At 41.8% G+C, this 20,094-nt stretch overlaps 1 protein-coding gene across 1 annotated transcript; it reads right to left on the bottom strand.

The window, feature by feature from the left end:
* Nucleotides 1-1,848: 1,848 nt before the first annotated feature.
* On the bottom strand, nt 1,849-19,735 carry march11 (membrane-associated ring finger (C3HC4) 11). The gene is made up of 4 exons (XM_041802971.1): nt 19,409-19,735; nt 9,458-9,613; nt 4,942-5,134; nt 1,849-2,171 (listed from the first exon to the last, which is right to left on the bottom strand). The coding sequence occupies exons 1-4, from the start codon at nt 19,733-19,735 to the stop codon at nt 1,849-1,851; spliced, it is 999 nt and encodes a 332-aa protein (XP_041658905.1).
* Nucleotides 19,736-20,094: the final 359 nt, after the last annotated feature.

The raw sequence follows: 20,094 nt of genomic DNA on the forward strand, positions 1-20,094 counted from the left end.
ACAGCCAACAGCAAAAGTCACATTCAAGTCATTTCTGTGCTGCACATTGAGGGGCGTCGGCCCCCAGCCTCCTAAGGCACCAAAAAAAATCAGGAACAGAGACCAAAACCCACCCCCACCCTACATAAGCCCCACCAACCAAACACCACAGGGCTCCTGGAAGCTCAACATAATGAGTACAGATGCATCAAAAACACTAGTTTAACAGCTGTATTTATACAGGCACAAAGCATCTGAGGATCGATTTGTAAGGACCTTTAAAACCGCCCAGATATGCTACCCGCTCTGCTGTGTTAAACTTCAGTACCATCAGAGCTCCATTTTTGTGCTATTTTATCTAAAACTTGCCTATTTCTCGGTGTAATTCTCAGAAAAATCTCTAAAAGCATATAAAACCTTTAAAGAAAACACAGTGATAAAGATTTAAAGATATGGTTTAGCAGTTTCACAAAGATCTGTATAAAACTAAAGCTTCTGAATGTTTTCTTCTCTGATCCATGTTTTGGTATTGATCATGCTGATGCTAGAACTGATCGTATGTTGGCATGGACCTTTGCCCATTTTTACTCCTAAGAGACTCTGCCTCTCTAAGGCCCCGTTTACACGACAACGTTCTGCTTCGCTTACCGCTTTCATTTCCAAACTGTTCCATGTTCAGACGGCAACATTTTCAAAACGATCTCTGGTCACACGAGACTGCAGAAAACACCAAAAACGATGTAGTATACATGCCAGGCCAGTAGATGGCGGTGTGATTTTGAAATGTCCAATATCGCCTTCGGGCTGCCCTTCGACAGCATATGGGTTGAGTCAGAATCTGGTGCAGGTGTCTCCGCTGATCCAAGTGATGGTGAAGTAAATCAACACTTAAGTACAGTTAAATTCAAAAGAGTGAGGAGCACGAACAGTACACTGGTATCGGCCATCTTTGTTTTGTTTTGGGCTTCCCATTCACACATATGTTATAAGCCTGCTCGCGATGGATATTTACTGCAGCTGCAGTGCGCATATCCATTTTTAGAAAGTGTCGGTTTCCCTGTTTACACAGAGACGGAGACGGGGATGTTTTGAAAAAACTTCCACTGCGGAGCCCGCTTCCAAAAAGTTTCATTTTCAGGCACCAAAACGCTGTTGCCCTGTAAACCGACAGCCAAAACACTACAAAACTTTTGCGTTTTCACTCAAAAACGTTGTCGTTTACACGGGGCCTAAAATGCTCCTTTCATGACCAGTCATGTTACTGACCTGTTGCCAATCAAGCTAAATGCTCTTCCATCTGTTTTTCATTTGTGCTTCTTACTTTACCAGCCTTTTGATGCCCGTCCCTACTTTTTTGAGATGTGACGCTATTATCAAATTCAAATATTTTCCTTGAAATGGTAAAATGTCTGTTTCAACATCTAGTATGTTATGTTCTAATGTGAATAAGATATGGGTTTGGGAGATTTGACAATCATTAAATTTTGTTTTTATTTATATTTTACATTGTCTCAACTTTTTTGGTATTAGTCTGAGATATGGCATCATAAAAAGGCTTGCATGTTCTTGTTTCAATCATCTTTTCTAGCTCTACCTTCGTGAAATAAATGCCACAGTTATCTGGAAGAAAGTAGTTGTATTGTTGATGTCTGTATACAGAATAAAACAGCAGGTAATATAAAGGCAACGCCGTCACCTGACTGTAGAGATTTTTGAGGGCCGGCCTCAGAGCAGCCAGTCTTCACCTGATTAGAAAAGCTTTTAGTATCAGGACAAACATGACTCCACACACAGCTCAGAGAAGCTCCACTCGCTGCCTTTCTGTACAAACGTTCAGATGTTTTGTTCCTGTATAAATACCACCGGCTGTTACACTGACGTCACACGAATCACCACCTCTCCTGAGTCACTGTCCTGGCTGAGGTTGTTTCGGGGCACGAGGCCGGGGCAGAAAGGGGCCAAACAGAGGCAGGTCCACGGTTGCGGCCCCAGCTGGGTGGGGTTTAAGGGGCCGCTGGGCCCAAAGGTGGCCAGAGGTAACCACAGCGTCCTGGGGGCCAAAGAAGAATGGCCTGTGCTCGTCTCCTCCATGTCCTTTGCTTTATCGTAGCTCTGAACGTCCCAGTGGAGGTTGACAGCCCGCCAGCGCATGAAGACGTTGTACACTGCTGCCCCCTCGTGGACAATCAGGCCTGTTACAAAGACAAAAGACATACTGTTTCTGTCTGGATTTGGTTATTGTTTTGTTTTCTGTTCTAAGAAAAAAACAGAAAAATTGGACGATTAAAGAACAGAAAACTGGGACTGTAACATTCTTTCTCAAACTGTGACTTGGCATACATGTTAAAAAAAGAATGTTCCAGCGCCACAGTTCAGCTCATCGGTCTTCCTGTTTTTGTGTGACTTGGCATAATCTGAGAGACAGAAAAAATAAAAGACTGAACTGGTTTTGTTTCGTTTTCTGTTCCTTGTTTGAAATCAAAAAGAGAAAAAGAAAAGAAGAAAACAAAGAAACAGACAAAAAAGGATTAATTATTGAATAACAAATAAATGAAAAATGTCTCATTTTTCACTTTTCTGTTTTAAAAACCAAATCAAATAATGAAAATACTGTTTATGTTCTAGTTTTTATTTCTGAAACGAAATCAAATGAACAGGAAATTTTGAGTCTTTTTCACTCTAGCTATTTATGTTGGGATCAAAGAATGTAAAATGAAAAAAGCTGTAAGCAGTCAATTTGATTGCAATATTGATGTTGTTAACCTGGTGCAGGTGTTGTGCTCAGAAAAGCATCCTGAGAATCACATGCCCATCGCCGAGGAGTTCACGCTTCCTGGAATGATATACGGGAACACAAACACAGCTGTTTGTGTTCCCTTACATCCCGTAATATACCAGGACAGGATTTTTATATTTTTATGTTTAGCTTTCTTGTTTTTATTCAGTAATCTGAAAACATCTTGTTTTTTGATTTTGGTTTTCAGACTAAAAGTCTATTGGTCTTAAAGTACACTGATCTAACATGCTCTTCTTTCTACAAGGTGTTGAGGAATAAACAGACAAAAATGGCTGACACTTACGTTTGTTAGGATGGACAATAAGGTGAGGTTGGTTAACCCTTTACCTACTGAGCCAGCGCCGGCGCTGTGTTTAATATGTCTGGAGTATTATTACCGTAACTCTGTCAAAGTTTGTTCGATCAGAAAAATTCCAACAGTGTTGGAAAGCTGAGAATTGTGGGCATGCACACATATATGGTTCATTACGGTACTCACAACCACATGACTAAGGCATTCATAGCAAAACACCAGAAGTATCGCCAGACCGCTACACGGATTCTCAACACTGTAACTCCTAGAAAGTTTGCTCAATCTAAAAAATTCCAACGCTGACAGAGAGCTGAGAATCTGTGCTTTCTGGCAATATATGATGTGTGGTATATATATTACAGTAATGTGGAACAGCACCGTGAAAATGGCAGCTTTGGCAGAAGACGAGTGAGAAAAGGAGAGTGAAGGAAGAGAGTAAAAGGAGAGCGAGCGAGAGTGGTGTTTTGATTTTCAAAAAATAGGGTTAGATAGTGGCATTTGTGCATGTCTGTCATGTGCAATAACTATGTTACTTAAGAATGTTGGGAATGCATTTTTCCACCTTTATTTGCACTAATTGTCACCTATGTATATAGTTATCTTTTGCACTGTGTTTTGACTACCCAGAGTCCTAGACTCAAAAAATGACTGGTGTTTGTTCTAAACATGTATAGGTTCACATTTCAAATGTCAAATCAAACTTCATGAGCAGTAACAACATTTCTTCTCATAAAAGCCATGAAAAACAAACCATTTTTACACTTTTCTTCTTTTAGCTGCTGACAATTCCATATAATGTGCAATAATCATTAACCAGATGTTGAAAAGTCAAGTTCAAGTACTCCTGGGAAAAGGGACCAAAGCTGTCAGACTTAGGGCGTTTCCTGACTATTTTACAGCCATAATAAAATATGTCCAAATCACCATTTTTAAAATCAGTAGGTAAAGGGTTAATGTGATGCTTGACTACAGAGAGTAAATGTGAGGAAAATTCGGCTCAGACTGAGTGGCACAAACAGAGCTGGGTGGTCTGCTATTGTTTTTGTAGTCCGCTGACTCGCTCATGGCCATTAACCAGGACCTTAATGAGCATGTGCGTAGACTCTTCATGCTCAGAGGAACTGCATGTTGGCAGCTGACACAGTTTGTTTCTAATCAGGAAGCACTTTTCAAAACTTTCCCCCAGCAGCTGGCTGCTTTTGTGCATACTAACAGCGTAAACTTTGAAAACATCACCCATTTTCATTGTAGTGTAAACTGCCATGCAGTTATCCTAAAAATCAGGAAGCTCACACTGCAGACTATTAGCCTGGCATGTATACAACGTCTTTACTCATTTATGTGGTCCATGTGCACAACGTTTGTTATCAAAACATTATCGTCTGAGTGCAAAGTGTTTTAAATAATGAAAAATGATTATTTTTAGATTTAGAGCAAGTTCTAGGAGTATCACAATCCATCAGTCAGAGATGAATATACACTCTGGGTACAACAGTTGCTGTATAATCCTGTTTAAACATGAGTGGATGTTTTTAGTAAACTGTAGTGAAGCCGCCTGTGAATAACAGTGAAGTATTTATGGAGCAGTTAAGCTGTGACTTCATCCCTCTGTCTGAACTAAAGCTGTGCTCCATCTGTGCTATAGATTGTTTCTTATGTAACCTCCATAGACAGGGAAAACCATTCTATTGTCTATTTTACTAACAAAGTAATTCTCTTCTGTTTCTGTGAGCAATGTTAGGAATGTGTCTGAGTGTGATATTTTCCAGGATATATTTAACTTCAAAATGAGTTTTAAATAAGAACTAAAATACTGACTTAAAGATGCAAACATAACTGCAAAACTAAAAAATGAAACCATGCCCAGGCTCACCTACACAGACCAGGTCCATGAAGCCATACATGCCATAGCAGATCTGGAAGAGGACGTCCCGGCGCTGCCACACGGCCTGCGGGCTGAGAGCCGACCACAGCAGCCAGGAGATGCTCGCCACCAGGAAGAGAGAGCCCAGGAACACGGCGATGATCTGCACCTTCTCCACCAGAGTGATGGTGATGGACTGCCACTGTAAGCAGCAAAGAGAGGACACACCTGACACGGAGGAAACACAAAAGCTGTGCAGGTTTGTCCTGACAAACTGATGATTCTGAATGAATGAATCTGCGCTGCGTTCACAGTCCAATATGGAAGTGGGAAACATTGTTTCTTTAAGTATGCGAGATAAACATATTTTAATGAATAAACAATTGCCAGAGTCGTCTAAAACTGCTTGTAAAAGCTAACTTTGTCCTCAGCATCCCTTCATTTACAGCTAATTAGGTGAATACAGTGTACAGAAAGTGTTGAGTCATTTCTCTCAAAGTACCCACGTTTCCTGAAGGCAACATAATTGGTGAAGGCTCACTCACAATTCCACACCCTTCTCAGCTGAGGCCACGCCCCCCACGCCAAAATAAGGGCCAAAAGTTTGAACCTGAAAAAATATGATCTGAAAGTGAAAAAAAAAAAAAAAAATCCCAAACCTAAAATGATAAGATTTGAGTTTGGAAAAAAGATTCAAATCTGAAAACATTTAACCTGCAACTGAAAAAAGTAACACCTCAAATGTGAAAATATATATAATAGTAAAAAAAATGAAAATAAATTATTTATTTAAAATAATTACAGAGCACAATCAAAAGTATACACCACGTTCTAAATTATTAAGAAAATTGGATTTTAGTGTCATAAACATTCAAGTTTTAGTTTATCAATAAATCTCATGGACAGTATTGTGTCCTAAGAGCCTGTAGATCACTGAAATCAATCTCAGACACCTGAGATCATTAGTTTGCCAGGTGAGCCCAGTTAAAGAAGGACGTTCCACATTATTAAGCAGGCCACAGGTTTCAGCAATATGGGGAAAAAAAGGATCTCTGCTGCTGAAAGTCTCAAATACTGTAATGCCTTGGACAAGGAATGAAAAAATCGGATATTTTATGAAAATTAAGCGCGATCATCATACTGTAAAGAAATTTGTGGCTGATTCAGAGCACAGACGGGTTTGTGCAGATAAAGACATAATGAGGAAGGTTTCTGACAGACAAATTCATCAGATTGAGAGAGCAGATGCTAAAATGCCATTACAAAGCAGCAAACAAGTATTTGAAGCTGCTGGTGCCTCTGGAGTCCCACCAACCTCAAGGTGTAGGATCCTCCAGAGGCTTGCAGTCGTGCATAAACCTACTCTTCAGCCCCCCCTAACCAATGCTCACAAGCAGAAACGGTTGCAGTGGGCCCAGAAATACATGAAGACTCATTTTCAAACAGTCTTGTTGACTGATGAGTGCCATACGACCCTGGATGGTCCAGATGGAGGAGTAGTGGATGGTAGTGGTGGTTGAAACTGTCCTCATGTCTGTTTGAGCGCCCCCTGTAGGATGCCAAAATGAAGACTCACAACCAGAGAAAACCTCCTAAAAGTGTGAAAATCTCTTGAAAAGACCAGAAGGAGACTGACAGGAAGTGGATAGAGAACATGAAGAATCTAAAGAGAAGGAAAACTTGCTTCCGTGTTTTTTTGTTTGTCAGATCAATAACATGAGAATAAAGCCACGGTAGAGTGCAGGAGGAGAGAACAGAACAAAAACCTGATCGAAAACAACTTTGAAACAGAGATTTGTTGATGCAGAGCGGATGATTGTGAAGCTCCTTATAAGAAAAAGACTTGAGGCAGACTGCGTGGACAGAAAGCAGAGCTCTGCTGAGCCTCAGCTGTGTTTATTCAGTCTGCCAAAAACTCAAGTCCCATCTGGAGCGAACAGATCTGAAAAGGCCTGAATGTTCTTTGGGGAGAAAGAACGATCCAGAGAGCAGATATTTAAAGCTTCAGGAGTCTCTGTTCAGCTTCAGAGGAAAAGGGAGAACGAAGGAATCTGATGCCTAAATGTGATAACAGAGACCTGAAAAGGAAATGAAGGGTGGAAACAGCAGTGTCTGAAGGTGTTATTGACTCAGAGAAATGTGAAAGCAACAGCATGGCAAACCATTTCTAATAATAACCACAGACCACAACATGAACTGATTTAAAGGGTTAAAGAAACACAGACGGACCAGGTAAGACATGAATCTCTCAGACACCGCCCACTGGTTCTTAAAGTGGAGTTTGATGCCAGTGCTGTCTTAAAACTCAATCTGTCACCGACAGTCACAATTCCAAAAAAGCTGGTACACTGTGGAAAATGTACTAAAAACCAGAGGTCAATGATTGTCAAATCTCCCAAACCCACATTTGATCAGCAGTAGAACATAAACAACACATCAGATGTTGAAACTGAGACATTTTACCATTTCATGAAAACTTTAGCTCATTTTGAAGGCGGCAACACATCCCAAAAAAGTTGGGACAGGTTTACGTTTACGTTCTTCTTTTAACAACAGTCTGAAAACGTCTGAGAAGTGAAAAGTCTAGTTGCTGGAGCTTTGGGAGAGGAATGTTGTCCCATTCTTGTCTGATGTAAGATTCTAACTGCTGAACGGTCCTGAGTCTTCTTTGCTGGAATTTCCTTTCATGATGCTTCAAATTAACCTTGCAAAGCTCTCATCTGAACAGATTGGGCAATGAAAGAAAGTGACAGGACCAATCAGGAGTAAGCGGCAGTAAGCTGAGTCGTGATGTAAGCAAACAGTAAAAAAGAGGCCGGTGCTGAAGAAATCAGCATGGATGCTGCTATAGCATCAGTTTTACCAGAACTTGACGACATTTCTTTGTTAAAAGAAGAACAAAGAACAAACGTCGTGTACTGACATGTCTACAGTCGCCATGGCTTTATTACACCTACGACGTTGCGTGTTTTGTTGCTCTGATTGGCCCGTAAAGGTGTGACAGACACTCATCCAGTCACCCTTTGAGTTTTTTTTTCAAAGGCCCTGCCCTTTCCCAAACACCGTCTATGGGAGGTTTTCCAGGTGGGTGTGTGAAACAAATCCCCCTGGTCCGTCAGGTTAGCTCCAAATGTTTTCTTTTGGTGAAAGATCTGAACTAAAAACGGGCCAGTTCAGCCCCTGCACTCTTCGACCTTGAAGCCGTGCTGATGTGAATGACGTGGTTTAGCATTGTCTTGCTGAAATAGTCAAGGCCTTCTCTGACAGAGACGTTGTCTGGATGGAAGCAGATGTTGCTCTAAAACCTCTAAAACCTCTCTCTACTTTTCAGCATTGATAGTGTCTTTCCAGATGTGTAAGCTGCCCACGCCATAGCCCAACCCCATACCATCAGAGATGCAGGCTTTAGGACTGAGCCAGGTAAACAAGCTGGATGCTCCTTTTTCTCCACAGGAAATACCGTCCATGGTTTCCAAAAAGAGTTTCAAATTTGGATTCATCTGACCACAGAACAGTTTTCCATTTTGCTTCAGTCCAATTTAAATGAGCTTTGGTCCAGAGAAGACAGTGGTGTTTCTGGACAGACAGTGGTTTCTGGAAGTGTTCCTGAGTCCATGCAGTTAATTTTTAATGCAGTGGCCCCTGAGATCCTAAAAATCACAAGCACCCAATACTGACTGTCAGACTTGTCCCTTGCTCACAGAGATTTCTCCAGATTCTCTGAATCTTCTGAGGATATTTTGGACTGTAGATGGTGGGATATTACAAAATTTAGAAAATATATAAATATCTGAAATTGTCCCACTAATTTTAGATGCAGTGTTTTGCAGATCGGAGAATCTCTGCCCATCTTAACTTCTGAGAGACTCTCTCTCTCCTTTTATACCTAGTTATGCTACAGACCCGTGGCCAATTAGTTGCAAAAATGCTCCTCCAGCTGTTTCATGTAAGTACCACTTACTTTCCCTGTCCCAGCGTTTTTGAGATGTGTCGCTGCCATCAAATTCAACATGATCTAATATTTTTTCATGAAATGGTGAAATGTCTCAGCTTCAACATCTGATGTTTTTTGTTCTACTGTGAATAAAATATGGATTTAAGAAATTTTACAATCGTTGACTTCTATGTTTTACATTTTTCACAGCGTCCCAACTTTTTTGGAATTGGGGCTTATGACTCGTTGTAGCCTAGTTAGTAATTAGCATACTAGTTCACTCAGCTAGAATGCTGTCATTCATTTTTTTTTAAATTTCACCCTAAAAATGGAAATATTAGAGTGAAGGAGTTTACGTCAGATATCAAAGAGACTCTCATAAGAATGAATGGACTTGGGGTTGACCCCCTCCAGCAACCATAAGTTTAGGAGACGAAGGGTTAAGCCAGTCCTTCTCTTTGCCTGTTTTCAGACTGATCAAAAATTAGAAATTAAACAACAGCTGACACCACTGAGACCACATCCATGTGTGAATCAGTTTGTGGTCTAAAGCAGTGGCGTAAAAACCGAATAAGCGTGCAGCGGTCGTACCTGCCACGGTCTCTTCATGTTGATGGCGATGACGTGGAAGCGGTAGCAGCAGAGCTCGCAGGTCCAGCAGCCTCGCTCGCTGATCCACTTCAGCAGGCAGTGCTGGTGGGTGTAACGCACCGAGCCGTCACACCGACACGGGTTCAAAAGGTCACCCTGGACACCAGAGAGAGAGAGAGAAGTCAAATATTAAAGCAGATTAAATAAGGTCCAACAGGTGGTAGAATACAGTCCCATAAACCCATATTTGATTCACAGTAGAGCGGAAATAACACATCAGGTGTTGAAACTGAGATATTTTACCATTTCATGAAAAATACTGGCCCATCTTGACTTTGATGGCAGCAACACGTCTCAAAAAAGTAGGGACAGGGCAACAAAAGGCTGGAAAAGTAGGTAGTAATGAAAAAGGAGCTTTGGCAATTAATTGGAAAAAAGTTAGTGGCATGGCTGGGTATAAAATGAACATTTTATAGAGGAAGGGTCCCTCAGAAGTAAGGAAGAGGTTCACTGATTGTATTTAAAAATTGTGAAACTGTTTAAAAAAATTTCCTCAATGTAAATTGCAAAGATTTAGAATATCCAACCTTCTACAGTTCACAATATCAAAAAGTTTAGAGAAATCAGAACAGTCAAGGCCAAAGGCCAGAAAAACAGTCATGATTCTGTACTGAAAATCCCTGTATGAGCTCGGGAACACTTCCAGAAATCATCATCATCACGGTTGGCTGTGCCATCCACAAATGCAAAAAGCTGGGTCATGCAAAGAAGAAGCCTATGTGACCAGAATCCAGAAATGCTGGCATCTTCTCTGGGCCAAAGCTCGTTTAGCATAGACTGAGGGAGAATGGAAAACTGTTCTGTGGTCAAATAAATCAAAATTGTAAATTCTTGTTAGAAACTCTGGATGCCATGTCCTGCAGACTAAAGAGGAGAGGGACCATCCAGCTTGTTCTCCTGGCTCAGTTCTAAAGCCTGCATCTCTGATGGTATGGGGTTGCATTAGTGCCATGGCGTGGGCAGCTTACACATCTGGAAAGGAACTATCAATGCTGAGAAGTAGAGAGAGGTTTCAGAGCAACATATGCTCCCATCCAGACAAGGTCTCTGTCAGGCAAGGCCTTGACTGTTTCAGCAAGACGATGCTAAACTTCATAAATACAAATACAACATCCATCACAACAGCATGGCTTCACAATAGAAGAGTCCGGATCCTTAACTGGCCTGTCTGCAGTCCAGACCTTTCACATCGAAAACATTTGAAGTATCAGAAAAGGAAAAATACAGCAAATAATACCCAGTTAGAATCCTACATCCTAAAACTCCTGCGACTGGTCTCACTTCTTAGATGTTTACAGTCTGTTGTTAAAAGGAGACATATTATGCAAAAATCACTTTTCCAGGCTTTTCTAACATAAATATGTGCCCCTGGCCTGTCCACAATTCCCCCAAGAATCAGAAAAATCCATTCCTTCCTCCCCTCCCTTTCTCCACCTTTCAGAAAATGTATGCTGAAACTTGCCATTCTCAGATTTTCCCCTCATGATGTCATGTGGGGAGTTAGCCTTGCCCCCAGGTTTGGTTGTCCCTCCCCTTGGAAGAAAGTCCTGCCCACTTCTCCTTTTCCTCCTCTCAGATGGCAACTGAGAGGAGGATCAGGAGAGCCACATCCATTTTCCTGAGAGGGGCGGAGTCAGGGGCGGAGTCAGACAGCTCATTTACATTTAAAGCCACAGACACATAAGCAGCTCATTCTGAGCAGGGCTGAAACAGAGGGGTTTTTAAACACACAAAATTCAATACTGGAGTGCTTTTTCAGCAACTGACTTTCAAGGGCATGTTTCTGGGACCTCTGACACCCCAAAACATGCCTAAAAGGGTAAAATATGATCCCTTTAACAGAAGAGGGGATGCTACACGATGGTACACATAGCCCTGACCCAACTTTTTTGAGATGCCTTACTGCGATCAAATTTAAAAAGAGCTTTCATTAATGGAAAAATGTCTCAGCGTCAGCATCCGATGTTCTATAGTGAATAAAAGATGGGTTTATAAGATTTTACAATCATTGCATTCTTTTTTTATTTATATTTTCCACAGCGCTCCAGCCTTTTGGGATTTTTTTTTTACTTTGGCACATCAGATTTTGATCAATAGGCCAACTTGTCCCCAAAGAATGCCCTATTTAAACAACAAAGATCAATATCTCTAACCTACAATTTCCTGCTTGTGGATATATGTTTTTATCCGTTATTTTGACCACATCCTGTAATCACTGCGCCAGATTTGATGTCAGAATAAAGTCAAGGATAGAGACGAACCATCTGTTTCCAGGTTGGTATTAGAGCCTCCTAACTAGTTTTAATCTCATATCTATTTTAGAGGTTAAAGTGTGATCACTGAACTCCTGATGCAGCGGCTCACGTAGCAAAGAGACTCGTTCACCAGCAGGTTTTACCAGCAACGCTCAGATCAGTGATCATTTCTCAAATCTGCAGCACTGGCGGATATTAACGGCTGGATGCAGCGCCGCATTAATCATCACAGTCATATCTATTTGTTCAGATGTTTTCCTTCCTCCAGGCAGCCCTGAGGCAGCCATTACTGTTGCTTTGACCTGCCGGCTGGGCGGTGAGCGGCATATTAATAGTATATTAAGGTCAGTGGTCTGGGCGCTCGTTTTTCATCATGTCAGATTAACCTTGTGGGTTTAAAAAGACCTCGGAGGCTTCGTCCTGAAAGAGCTGAAGCTGCTCGCTACAGATTTGATGAACATACTAAACTTTTCCTCTTGATCAGGGATATTTTCAGTTTCCACAGTTACATCTAACCATCATCATTTTCCTTCACTGTGTAGTGAATCATCTAACAGGAAACGTGTCCTCTCTGGTGTTAAATAACATCCCACTCTCTCTGCTCAGACATGAATATTTAGAGTGTCAGGTTTCTGTTTTGGGATTTTTTCCCTTATAACTGCTGAGCATGCCCAGTCATCTTCCTTGCATCAAAATCAAATATCAGTCTGGACCCGGAGGCAGAGCTATTAGATTAGCCGTGCTAATCAGCTAAAGCCCACGTTCAGAAGACAGGATATTCACTTAGACGTTTACAGCTCTGACTGCTCTCCGCTCTGATGAACGGTCCCTCATCAAGGCTCCCTGTCACTGTCAACAAAGAGCTGCAGAGTCAGAGTACAACAGCGCCTTTATAAAATATTCACCCCCTGATTTCATGGTCATGGTCAATATATCCGGCCTTTTTGACAAAAAAATACAAAAAATGTCAAAGTGAAAACTGATTTCTACAAAGTCATGTCTATTAAATAAAAATATGTAATGTAAAATCAGTGACTGCACCTCCTTTAAGTCAGTATTTAGTGGAGTCACGTTTAGCTGCAACCACAGCACTGAGTCTGTGTGGACAGGTCTCAATCAGGGTTGCACATCTGGACACTGAAATTTTACTCCTGCTTCTTTGCTAAACTGCTCAAGCTCTGTCAGGCTAAGCAGGGATGGGAGTAAACAGCTCTTTTCAAGTCCAGCCACAAATTCCCTACTGGATTGATGTCTGGGCTTTGACTCGGCCACTCCAGAACATTCCCCTTGCTGCCTTTAAACCATTTCTGTGAAGCTCTCTCTGTATGCTTCGGCTCATTGTCTTGATGTAAAATAAATCTTCGCCCAAGCCGTGGTTCTCTTGCAGACTGTCCTCTTTTTCACCCTCTACCTTCACAAGCCTTCCAGGGCCTCCTGCTGAGAAGCATCCCCACAGCATGATGCTGCCACCACCATGCTTCACAGTGGTTATTATAGTTAACTAAAGTAAAAAGTAGAAATCATTTTAGTTAACTGGAACTGAATAAAAAAAGAACAAAATAAAACTGTATTGTGTGCCTACAAAAATTAGCTGTGACCTTTTATTAAAGGGGTAGCCCTTTGAAAAGAATCGTCTTGTTTTCGGGGGGGGGGGGGATAGCTAAAATAAGATAAATAAATTAATAAAATAAATAAATGAATTAATAATAATAATAATAATAATAATAAGTCTCCTCAATTTTAATCTTTTACTGCCTGCAGATTGCAGAACGGTTTTAATTGGTTAAAGAAGACCTCACAGAATAGGAATTTTAGGTCCTGAGCAGAATTGAAGTACTAAACAAAAATAAATAAATAAAATGAAAACTGAAGAGTAGCCTTTTTCTCAGCTCATTAAAGCTAACCAGAAATTAAAAAGTAAAAACTAAATAAAACAAAAACTAATGAAAAATCCAAAACAATTACAGACTTGGTGCAGCATTATCTATCTCATCTGATGGCCGAAAAGCTCCATTTTGGTCTCATCAGACCAAAGAACTTTCTTCCTCTTGACCATGGAGTCTCCTACATGCCCTCTGGTGAACTCTAGTCCGGATTTAATCTGGGTTTTCTCTTTGACACCCTCTCATAAAGCTCTGACTGGTGAAGTACCCGGCCAACAGTTGTTGTCTGCAGAGTCTCTCCATCTCAGCTGCTGAAGCTTGGAACTCCTTCAGAGTAGTCATAGGTGTCTGGGTGGCCTCTCTCACTAGTCTCCTTCTTGCACGCTCATTCAGTTTGTGAGGACAGTCTGATCTAGGCAGATCTACACATGTAACAGACTCCTTCCATTTCTTTATGATGGATTTTTATTATATTATCCCCGACTTATACTTTTCAGTAACCTTTTCCCTGAGTTGCTTGGAGTGTTTGTCTTTATGGTGTAATGGTAGTCAGGAATACTGATTAACCAGTGACTGGACCTTCCAGACACTGTGACGCCACCAGTTCCAATTGTCTGTTGAACTAGTCAGTCACTTTAAAGGGGTGAATATTTATGCAGTCACTTATTTTATCTCATATATTTTTATTTAATTGACGGTACTTTATAGAGCTTTAAAACATTACTTTTGCGTGTGTTTTTTGTGAAAAAGCCAGACTGTATTGACCATAATCTATTCATAAAATCAATAAAAGGGTGAAACATCAACTTTTTATATCTGCTGTATGTCTGTTGTCCCTGTTAGTCCACATCTGTCTGCTTGGGTGCAGACGAGTTAGATGGACGTCTTTAAACATCTGACATGACCGATGCTCTGCTGCTGTCTGTCAGATCTTAAACTGATAAAAGATTTAGATCTAGGACAATCTGGCCTGTTTTATCACCATTATTCTGTTTATGACACTCAAAATCCAGTTTCCACCTTTACAGGAAGACCAGTCCTACCAGTAAACCTGATTTTTACCATTTTATTGTTTTCTCTTATAAATGTCTTCACTTCAATTCTCTGCAAATTCCTCTGTGTTATAACATTCCTCTTTTATTTTTGTAAATCAATGCGAACATTGCTAAGTTCTTTTATATATTCAGTAAAAATAAAGACAAAGAATCAAATTTATGAGCAGCAAAGATTCTCTTTGGTGTGATTTCATGTCTTTTTGGGGATTTCTTCTTTGTTTTGTAGTATCAGGTTTAATCAATCTTAAGCCAAGGTTTGGACCAGAACTTTACCTACGTGTTTGGGATTTAACCTGTTTTTTATCTGCTCATTTATGTATGTGTGGGCTTTTATGCCTTTATTTTGAAAGGACAGTTAGAAGGAAACAGACACCAGACTGTGGAACTGTAAAGGTTACATAATCTTCTGCTTTGTGGCTGAGTTGCTGTTGTTCCTAAATGCTTCCACTTTCTAATAACATCACGTACAGTTGACTGTGGAATATTCAGCAGGGATGAAACTTGAAAAACTGTGTATATTTGCTATATCACATCATCATGAGGGCAGCTGCATGGTGGGTAGCACCGTTCCTTCACAGCAAGAAGATTCCTGGTTTAAATTCCTGTCAAACAGGGACTTTCTGAGAGGTTCAGGTGGGGGGGGGTGGCTACTCGTTAGCCAGGCCAACAGTAGGGAGGGGCCCTTGAGAAGCCTGCAATGAGAAGTTTGTTTTAAAGTATTTTTTCTTAGTAATAAATGTCATTATTGAATCAAAAGAGACTAAATAAATCAGTCAACAGACTGAAATTTTTAAATAGGGTAAAATACAATACTGGGGGGCAGCCTGCTCCTCCCTTTAAAATGTCCAAATCATGTAGTCCAGCACTGCAAAATAATGCATATAAATTTAATTTATCCATAGTAAATATATTGCTCATAATTGGGGAAATTGTGGTTCAAAAATACATTAAAATGCATGGATATTTGTAAAAATGGCACATTTGTTGTTTGGCTATCCAGTTAAGAGGGGGGTCTGTATAGTAGTCTTTCTTTGGACCCAAAATCCCTAGCTACGCCCCTGCTGTGACATGCAGGCCAACTCAGGCTTCATAATGTTTCTGGCTTTAACAACGGCTCCATGTCAGACTCAAGCGGCAACCTCCGGTCCTGAAAAATGAAGCCAATGCGGAAGTGCAAGAAATTGCAATACTGCGAGTGTCCACTTGAGGCTGGCTGCAGGAACACCAAAAGTCCTGCCTGGACACATGTTAAACAGCTGGTTTTTACATTAGAAATAAACTGGTTTACAGCCTGGTTCAAAAAAACCAAACGTGTCTCATTAGCTAGTGTCTTTATGTGCTCTCACTGTACGGGGGGTGAGTTTTTTGTACCACAATAGTTTAGATTATATTTAGGAAAAACCTCACTGTGTACTGATTGCCACGTCTCATTTGATTGGCAGATAGCTCAGCAGGCAGATGCTCTGTTTCTGTCAACCAGAGTGCTAGCTAGCTGGCTGATAGGAAGTCGCCCTTAGTGGGAGGGCCGTTAGGTTGATCCAAAGTTTGACTGAGACAGCAATTTCAATATGGAAGCCTCCACAGATCGGCTTCAAGAGCTGATTGAGTCCACCTATTGTAAGCAGACGACTGACGTCCCACAGGCTGGCTCTTCTTCAAATAGAACTTGAGGTATGAAGGTGATAAAATGTCGAGAATATTTAAGTTCACATAAATCCCTGGAGGGAGGACAAGTGGGGCGTCAGGATTCACGTCAGGGTATCACACTAGACGATGGTGTACGGAAACTTCTGACATGCTCGTCCTGTTGAATCGTGGTCCGGGACGCGTGACTGATTATGTCACACTGCAAGACCGTTTGTTGTTCCTTACGCTCATAATCGAGGCTGACGTTTGACGATAGCTGCGATGTTGCAGTGGGGCTAAAGTGTAGACTGAGCCAGCCTGAAGGGCTTGTGTCCACAGCCGCCATTCTTCTGGCGTTACTCATTTACGATACAGAGCACATTCACACTGGAAGAGACAGCAGAGCACACGTCCTGGGACGGCTTTCAGCATAAATGTGGCAATGCTTATTTGAGTGCATGTCTCCTTTATTATGAGAATTTAAAGAATGAAAACAAATGAAATGAATCTCTCCTCAAAATGAATAGATTCAAATTTCAATTCACAGACTATGATTCGATTCACTAACGATTCATTAAAATACAGAACGATTCAGTCCAATCCGATTCAACTAGGTTCAGTCCGATTACAATCGTATACAATCTGATTATAGAATCATAATAACTTTTTGCTTTAACAAAAATGAGCAACAAAGGGGGAAACAAGATCATTTCATAATAATCTAAGTTTATTTGATCTTATTTATAAACCAGACTAAATGCCAGGCCTCCTGTGCTAACATCCTGAAATTATGTTTAAGAAAGTTTTCATCACACCCAGGTGTCTTACTCTGACATTAAATTGGGAGATAAATATTAAAATGAGTTTTTACTGGTACATGTTCATCCTTCTGTACTTGTAACTTCCTGAGCATCATAAATACCAGTAACAGCACAAACTAAATATCACATTTTCCCGAGAAGAACAAATTAAAACGAATTTAAAGTCACATGGAGATTTGTATAGACAGAGCTCTGTGTGTCTGCTAGTACAGGAGAACAAGGGGTTAAAATAATATTGACAACAGTCAAATTAAAACAGCTTTCCATACATTTTTCTCCTTTCATAATCCCTCTCAATGTGAGTTAGCATCTTAGCTAAACTTTAGCTCCTCCATCTCAACAGGTGAGATTTATGAGCTGCCATAGTTCTTAATCTCTTTTCTCCAAAGCGTACAGAGGGGCGGACATTTTGAAGGTTATCCTTTCTTCATGTAAAGTCCACGTGACTTTTTCCTGAGGGGCAGAACTGGAACTGAGACGTTTAGGCGATGCCCGGTGAGACCATAGACTGTAGAAAGAATTGGACCAACCCCGTGTGACGTCAGTCGTCTGCTTACAATAGGCGGACTCAAACAGCTCTTGAAGCCAATCTGTGGAGGCTTCCATATAGAAATCGCGGTCTCAACCGAACTTTGGATCAACCTAATGGCCCGCCCACTAAGCGCGACTTCCTATCAGCTAGCTAGCTAGCTAGCATTCTGGTTGACAGAAACGGAGCATAAGCCTGCTGAGCTATCTGCCAATCAAATGAGATGCACCAATCAGCTTTCATCCTGAATATAATACAAACAATTGTGGTACAAAAAAATTCACCCCCCGTACAGTGGGAGCACAATAAGACACTAGCTAATGAGACACGTTTGGGGACTTCCAGTGTTCCTGCAGCCAGCCTCAAGTGGACACTCAGAGTATAGCAATTTTTTTCACTTTTGCATTGGCTTCATGTTTCAGGACTGGAGGTTGCCGCTTGGGTGAGATATATCTCGCTAACTAGTGAGCACCGACGGTGAATGGAAAGCTTGTTTAAAGGTAAAAGGTCACCGCAGGTCGCGCGAGATTACAGACACTGAGCCAAGCATGGTGAAACGGGCTATAAAAACAAGCAGCAGAGCCTCAATGAACCGATCTCTGACGTTAAAACCGGTCCATCATAGCAGAGAGCCCGATCCAGGGGTCCGCGGACCGATGCACTCGACCGCTGATGTGAAGATCGGTTAACCGATCCATATCGGATTATCTTTACACCACTAGAGTAAGAAATAGCATTGGGAAGTGTGGAGGCTGTGGAGGCACCGAGCAGTGCTGGTCGCAACTTGCTGGTTTCTGTGTATCTCATGTTTGGGAGGATGAACTTGCAACCTACGGCAGCCTGAATAACAATATGTTCTGTTACATCATACCTTAATCAAAAATATAACAAAGGAATAGTCATTTTTTAAATTAACAGATATTTCAGAGCAGAAATTCAACCTGCTGTATCTGAAAGTAAAGGTTAATGATAAAAAAAATCTTTCTTCAGATTCGTCTCTGTGAACCAGTTTTACTTTTGGCAGCATTTTTAAAAATTTCAGTTTAAGTCACATTTAAGTCGTTGTCACTCTTCAAAGTTTAGTTGATGAAAATTGAAAACCACTTCAGTCCAGTTATAGTTATTGAGTTGAAGTCCTAATGGCCTGCTAATAATTGCATTTGTGGCACCTAGATCTTTCTGATGGCTCTTAATGTTGCTGGTTTATTTTATCTCCCTAAAACCTAGCTGGGTCAGGATGCCTGATTTGCAGAATCCCCCCGAATTTTAGACCCTGGTGGACCAAAGTGTGCCAGTTCCTTGATCCTGTAACTAAAACTTCCTGGTTCTTGTGGCTCAGTGATGATAGAGCTGGGAGCTGTCCATGGTGCTGAAATCACTGCAGCAGAACTAAGTTCTCTTGTTATCGTTCACTTTTTCCTGCTCTTTTCTTCGTATTGTCTGCCAAAGTTTAAGTTTTTTCAAATAAAGCGTTTAACTGTTTTTCTGTCTCTGGACCTGATTGGCTGCACTTCTAAACCCCGTCCAATCAGACCAGTCTCCAGGCTGAGAGAGACTCCACTCAGCAGGTTTACCTCATTTTAATGAGAGGAGCTGCAGCTGTCAGCCAATCAGAGCCCAGCACCGAGAGCACTGTGGCCTCACCTTCATTCAATTTAAATCCCACCATTCACAAAAGCAGAGCGTTTAATCTGATAACATGTCCACATTCACGTCCGTTACCTGCTCGGCTCCCTGGAAGCAGATCCGGCAGCTGGGAGTGGGGATGCACGTCTCACTGCTGCAGTTTGAATGCATGGCAGGCTGCGTCTTCCCCGGTCTGCCTCCTACAGCCCCCTCCTCAGCGGAGATGTTCCCCCCGTTATTCCCTTCACATGCCTCCCTGCAGCCCCGGCCCTCCTCTTCCTCCTCTTTCTCCTCTTCCTCCTCTCTCTGCTCCTCATGGTCGGGCAGCGGACGTCCTTGGGAGCTGTCCGCTTCGCCTTCATCCCAGGTGTGTCGGTGGGTGATGGCAGTGCCTCCCCCCGCCTCTCCCCCCTCTGTGCTCATAATCAAATGAAAAGTCCAGATTCAATTGCATAGATGCCAGCCGACAGATTACCCAGGATCCACCACTGTGACGCAGAAATGTGCTGCAGCCTTCAGGCTCCTAAATCCCGGCTCTGACGGAGGGCAGACCGAGCCGAGCCGAGCCGTGCTCCTCTGGTGTGGCTGTGGATCAGCGGCCGGATCCTCCCGATGCTGCTGGCCGCCTCACGAGCTCCAGAGACCCGGGGAGCGTTTCCACACAGCCTCCGTACATCTCAGCGGAACTCCGCGTCCTGAACCGGCGAGTAATCCCTCTTCCTCCTCCCTCCTCCTCCTCCTCTTCAGTCCACACAGCAACGCTGAAACACGAAGCCCGTCCT

The sequence above is a fragment of the Cheilinus undulatus genome, linkage group 13 (assembly GCF_018320785.1).
Source record: "Cheilinus undulatus linkage group 13, ASM1832078v1, whole genome shotgun sequence".
In the NCBI taxonomy this organism is placed as follows: Eukaryota; Metazoa; Chordata; class Actinopteri; order Labriformes; family Labridae; genus Cheilinus; species Cheilinus undulatus.